Source organism: Juglans regia, chromosome 13 (assembly GCF_001411555.2).
Source record: "Juglans regia cultivar Chandler chromosome 13, Walnut 2.0, whole genome shotgun sequence".
Classification (NCBI taxonomy): Eukaryota; Viridiplantae; Streptophyta; class Magnoliopsida; order Fagales; family Juglandaceae; genus Juglans; species Juglans regia.
The window spans coordinates 34,958,283-34,964,706 of record NC_049913.1 but is presented as its reverse complement, the minus strand read 5'-3'; the positions used below and the strand labels follow the sequence as shown (position 1 = coordinate 34,964,706).

The window sequence follows — 6,424 nt, the reverse complement described above, 5'->3', positions numbered from 1 at the left end:
TATAGTATTACTCATTAAGATATGAGATGTTACCAATACGAAGTGCAATTTTCGAAACAATGCGTGAAATTAAAAAGAAAATTACTTAGCATAAATGGGCTTTCTTTGAATATTTGTGTGGACATGCATGCAACATCTATTAAATACAAGTTCATTTGCACCAAAACGTTAAATGCTAGGAATATGGAATTAACCCTTTCACGCCCTCTCTTACAAAATTTAGATCATAAGATCATAACATTCCCATTTTTTTTAAAGAAGAGAACGGTACTCTGATCTTAATTATAACCCAAGAATACTATATACAAAAAAAGCATGACGATTACGTATGGAAACCAGAGCATTCCAATAAAAATTGGTTCGGGAGCAAATATTATTGAAGGATAAACACTGTACGGCCAAAGATAAAGTTACAACAACAACAACATCACAATTCGTACCAGCATACCATTGCCACGTGTCAAGTTAAAGGTATGAATTATTAACACCATCCTCCCCTTTAAACACGCCCTGAGTGCTCTAATAAGATGATGATTCTTCAAAGGAACTCAAAGATCTGATTATGGATTCATATACCTCTATTCCTTTCACATATACAGTATCTTCCAGGAACTGCAAGACAGAGTTAAGGGAGTCAGAAAAAGAAGCAGCACTAGATGTATATGAGGGAGTAAGATGGGAGATTGCAAACGTGTCAAACCTCATTGTGTTCATGCAGTAAGATGGGAGTATTTTTCATTGGGGAGAAACCAAGAACAGGAATTCCCAACTGTCTTATGTATCGTGCATCAGTAGTTGAGGCCAAGATTTCAGGCTTTGCAAGTTTTCCTCCTACTGCAGTGATAGCTTGCTTGAAAATAGACCACCATGGATTGGAATCATTGGTTGGTGTCATCAAGGGGCGCCCCATGTAGTCTCTTAGGGGTCCCAACTCAATTATCTAATACAAAGAAAGAAATCAGCCATCTAGTTGCTAAGAAAACAAATAAGAGAAAATCTGAAGTTCTGAACCTAGTTAGACATTGTAAAGGTGTTCTACCAGAAAATATATAATCTCACATTACCGAAAAGAAAAAATTAAATAGGAATATTTGCTCGTGTCAGCACGCCTTAGTCAAGAGTGTGGACAATCGCCCGATCAATCAATGCTGTTTTTTTTTTTTGGTAGCAACATCAACCGAAGTGAACAGATGAAACATAACAAACTGGAGTTCGTTGAATTTGCGTACCCACTTTCAAAAAAATTGGAAGTGTCATTTTCCTTCTAATAAAACTTGATCGAGTAAATAACTGAGATCACCAATCCAGAAAAGGTGCATTACACAGAGTCTACCAGTCCTCTTTTGATGCCGAGATAAAAATTTACTGGCTACCTACCATGTCTTCTCATAACTTGATTTAACATAGACAAACCATATGTCAACTCTGGGCAGAAAACTCAATAATCACTAGATCATGGCATTCTTTAGCTGGGATCTAACACCCTCCAACCCAAAATCAATAAGTTTTCAGACCTATAAACATGATCTTCTTTATCCTTTCATTTTGTACTTGTCATATGCATAAGTATGAAGCACTTTTACTCAGTCACATGAAAAGAGCGGATGAGCCACTTAGCAACATAGGTTGTTTAAAGGTCCACTCACGTGAACAACAATGACAACAAATATTAGTCTCTCGGTTGTTAAACCACAATCACATTCACATTGTTAGACACGTGTTTAACATTGCAGATACAACCAAATGAATGATCATTAACTTGCAATCAAAATAACATTTCTTATATGTAATAAATCTTTTTTTTACAAGTAATATAAAAATTTATTGAAACAAGTAAATAGCCATAGCCCAAGTACACAGGAAGTATAAATAAGAAAACACCTAGTTACAACTTAGGAGCTAGAAAGTGATACAAAAAATGTCATGTAAGCTGGCTCCATTAAAAACACTGGCAGAAGCCCAAAGACATAAAGTATGGAAAAGGAAACTTCTAATCTCATCCAGAGAACGTTCCCTATCTTAAAAGCTTCAACCATTCCTTTCAACCCAAATACACCACATGAGACAAAGGAATCATTCTCTAGACATCCGCAATTTGGGATTCACCCCAAATTCCTTTCCAACAAGCAAACAAGTCCACCACCCTCTTGGGCATCATCCATGCAAGTCCGGTCCTGTTGAAGATCTCAGCCCATAACATCCTTACCACCTCACTGTTAAGTAAAAGATGATCTATAGACTCACAACTGTTCTTACACATGTAACACCAATCCATCGCAATGAGTCCACGCCTTTTAAATCTTTATAAAAGGCACAATTTGAGTACATGGGAAGTATGCAATAGAGACACCCATCTACAAGGAAGAAGCATACAATAAATTCATGCAAATTTAACTCTTTAAAGCCTATAGAAAGAGTCCAAAGCAAAAGGGTTGATAAAAACAGTTTTGAACTTCTCCAGCATTCGTTCATGGTCCTCAAAGATTCTGTTTCTTTCCTTCCAGAGGCACCAAATGAGGCAAGTAAGAATCCATCTTCCACACTGCTACGATTTGAAGGCTTCACCTAACCTTTTCCTTGGATAATAAAGATCCAGAACTCTTTCGGGTATGATCCAAGCCAATCCAATTTGATTGAAGAAGTCAATCTATAGTGAACTTGCAATCTCAGAATGAAGTAAGAGATGATCAACAGACCCCTCACTCTCCTTACATATGAAACACCAATCAATTACAATAATGTGCCTCTTTCTCATGAAAATTTCTATTTACACGCCAGGACAAACCATTCACATTGCTGACATGGTATGATTTGATTTGTAAGAGAAATTTAAAATGAAATCTCTTGCAAATTAAATCTTGTCATGTCAAAGGCGTGGAAGGCACACCAGCTTGCAAGTAGAATTACTCCTTCCTTATATTATCTATAGAACTCCAAGGGGTTGGCCCAAGTGGTGAATGCCTCGGTCTTGGGGTATTACTCCCTTCAAGGTCCAAAGTTTAACACCTCATGGGTGCAAACAATCTTTTGAGGCCACATCCCCTGGTTAAAAGCCAGCGATTTAACTAGTTCCGTGCAGGGAAACTTCCGAGGGTGCGGTACACGGGACTGAGGTTTACTTTGCAAGGGTGGATCCAAAGGGCCCTGCCTTGGAGAGGTTCCCCGACATAAAAAAAATTTTTAAAAAAAATATTATCTATAGTGTGGATCTTCCCCATATAGGCTTTCCAACTAAAGAACACAGCTCTCAAGGGGTACCTTTGTCCGTGAAATACTCCTTCAAGAGATAGATTATTATCATGAGGAACAAGGATATTCTAAAACGAACCAACACCGACAATCCATCTTTTGGATGTGGTCCAAAGAATCTTATCTTCCCCTCCTTGTCTCAATCTAGTGGGTCATAACTAGTAAAAAAATTCACTAAAAGCATCCACTTCCCAATCTTGAGCCACTCTGACAAAACTTATATTCTACTGAGAAAATCACTAGAAAGAAATCTCCAAATTTTCTGCTACACTGAAGCATCTTAGCACCATACCAGGAAATCATGACTGCCCTATCACCATACCGCCAATCATCCAAAATTTGATCCTTACTCCCATTCCCACCTCAATATAGTTAGAGTATATCTGCCAACCTTTCCCAATATTCCTTCCATAATCCCACAGTACGACGTCCTTGGAACTCGTTAGAACACTACCCACCCCACAAGCATCTTATTTTGAATATACTACTGCTCTCCACAATGCATCTCTCTCGTTTTGGTAACGCCAAAACCACCTCCCAGTATTGCACAATCAAATTCACTAAGAAACACCCTCCACCCAAATTGACAATCCATACCGATGAAATAATCACTTGAATCCCCATGGTAGTGCAGTCCTCATAAAGAGTCATCCTTCTCCATGTAACCTAAAATATCAACTAAATTAAAAAATATAAATATAAATACTTTTACCAACTAGGAGTCTAGGACCTTGAATAATATGATTTGCAGAAGCTTGTATCAACGAGTAGAATAACATCAGATAATGTTTATTAATTAGTAGATCCGTCACAATTTCAAATGTTTATTCGTACCTATCCTTAATACAATCTTTACAAAATTAGTTTGAATTGAGATTTATACACACACACACACAAACCCAATCTCTTTCAGATTTTTAGAAAACATTGACAATCACCTTACAATATCAACGTCCATCACCACCCAATTTAGAGCAACCTGACTTCACAAGGGGATTGAACTGATCAATTGTTTAAATATAAAGCGATTTAACTTGTAAGAAGCTAGTGTTAAAGTATTAACAGAATCATCACCTAATAATAAAAGACAGACATCTATCAAGAACCTAAGACAGCCAAAAATGGTTAATTATTGTTATTATTAATAGCATATAAATTGACTCTCAAAGGTGGCATAGTATGAAATTATGAAGTAGCGGTACAAAAGGAGAACCGTTTACACATTCTTAGATAAAAAGAAGCACGCTTGCAGAATCATCCTCAACACATTATTTATCTTCAATTTGAGTAGGAAAATTCTACATACGGCACCATCATCCCACTCTTATCACATTACAATGAGTGGCATTGCTTATCAAAGTTTGAATTTTCTTTAAAACATAACAAGGGATGATCCAAGAGTGATGAAAAGTGCCATATTTATACGTGGGATGAAAATAGAAAAGAGTGTATAATAGAGTATCACTCATTCGAATTAAGTCGATAATTTCAAATCATACTAATATCATAGAAGAAACAAACTTATATAAAATATATATCATAGAAGAAACAAAGCATATTGCGGTTCTCAAACAAATTTTCCTTTTCAAGGTTTCGATAAGCTAAATAAGCTGTGTCAACTAAGGTCATTCACCTGGTAAGTCATGTTCCGCCTAGCCGGTGCCCATTCTTCAGCAATTCTTCTCCTCACAAGCTCTGGGTCCGCAATAGGCGGCAATCTGATATTGAACCCCGCTTCCGCCTCCGAAGGCTGCATGTTCATCACGAATCCCTGCACAAACAAATTAATTGTCCCCATCATAAAAAGGCGGGCCTTGGTATACCTAAATTCAAGCTATATGCGTTGAATCACTCACACTGGGGGAAGGAATCCCAGCTTTCACATAAACAGGATTAACCGAAATAACTTCCGAATTGGGGGCTTCCCCGGCCTTAACCACATCAAACTGACTCTCCCTAAACCTAGAGATAATCTCAACGCTCTTCATCAAGTTCTCCATTGCACTATTATCGTACATTCTGGAACCGTGCCCGGGCATCCCCTTAGCCTTGATTATCAAGTTCCACGGCGACCTGTCCGCGTAGAAAACCCTGAACTCGTCGCCTGGGGAGGCCTGACCCTCGTCCATCGCGAACCCCACGTTCAATTTCCTGAACTCCTCCGAGGCAACGAACTTAAAGATCCCGTCGACCCCGCCAATCTCCTCATCGGGGACGTAGGACACGTGGACGGTGCGGACCGGCGCGAAGTTCTTTTCTTTAAGGTTCCGGATAGCCTCGAGGTACTGGACGCCGATGCATTTATCGTCCTGGGCGCCGCGAGCGAATATCTTGCCATCGGGGGATCGGACGGCGGAGAATGGCGGGTGGGTCCACTTGGAGGACTCGGCGGGGACGGAGTCGAGGTGGGAGTTAAAGAGGAGGGAAGGGAGGGAGGGATTGGAGCCGGGCCAGGTCAAGAGGAGGACGGGCTTTCCGGGGGAGAATTCAAGGGTCTTGACTTGAAGATTGATGGAGAGGGCTTGGGATTCGAGAAAGGAAATGGCGGAGGAGTAGTCGGGGCGAGGGTGGGCGGTGTTGATGCGGAGGTAGCGCTGGAAGCGAGCGATGGGCGTGTCTTGAGGTTGTTGGGCTGAAACGAAAAGGCAGAGTACGAGGTTTGTGAGTACGAGTTGGAGCAGGGAGTGACAGGAGTTCGGCATGGCTGTAGCCTTTTTTTTTTTTTTGAAATAAATCTGTAAATTCATTCGTATCGGTGTTGGCCTATACAAGCTATATCATATAAAACTGTCCTATACACTTCTCTTGGACACTCTTCTATCCATACTTTCTCTTCCTCACCAGTAAGACCTATTTTGGCTAACTGATGAGCTACAATGTTACCCTCTCTTTGTATATACTGTATATTCCACCCATTTCTACTCTCAAGAGCTCTTTTCACATCTTCTATCAATTGCCCATACCACGCCCAACACTCCTCTTCATTGTTAATAGCCTTTATCACCTCTAAAGCATCCCCTTCAAAAAGAACAGATGAGAAGTTAAGTTCAGCACAAAGTGACAGTGCCCTCCATAGCGCCAAGGTTTCTGCAATTAAGGGTGTGCTACATTCTGCTTATTCATGCACAAAGAAGCTAAGATCTCCCCATTTGAATCTCTAATCACCACTCCTCCA

The 6,424-nt window shown here is 39.8% G+C and overlaps 1 protein-coding gene across 1 annotated transcript; it reads right to left on the bottom strand.

Moving 5' to 3' along the window:
* Positions 1-278: 278 nt before the first annotated feature.
* LOC108988347 (aminoacylase-1-like) lies at positions 279-6,095 on the bottom strand. The gene is made up of 4 exons (XM_018961587.2): positions 5,106-6,095; positions 4,883-5,020; positions 701-940; positions 279-612 (listed from the first exon to the last, which is right to left on the bottom strand). Exons 1-4 carry the CDS (start codon positions 5,994-5,996, stop codon positions 520-522), a joined length of 1,362 nt encoding a protein of 453 aa, XP_018817132.1. The 5' UTR covers positions 5,997-6,095; the 3' UTR covers positions 279-519.
* Between the last annotated feature and the right edge of the window lie 329 nt (positions 6,096-6,424).

Bases quoted from the DNA above. Each gene is read 5' to 3' on its own strand.
- LOC108988347 (XM_018961587.2), bottom strand. From the start codon at position 5,996: ATGAATTTACAGATTTATTTCAAAAAAAAAAAAAAGGCTACAGCCATG. The intron at 5,021-5,105 runs GTGAGTGATTCA...TTGTTTGTGCAG, and splicing joins CTGGGATTCCTTCCCCCAGT to GGATTCGTGATGAACATGCA. The intron at 613-700 runs GTTTGACACGTT...TCTGTCTTGCAG, and splicing joins TACTGCATGAACACAATGAG to TTCCTGGAAGATACTGTATA.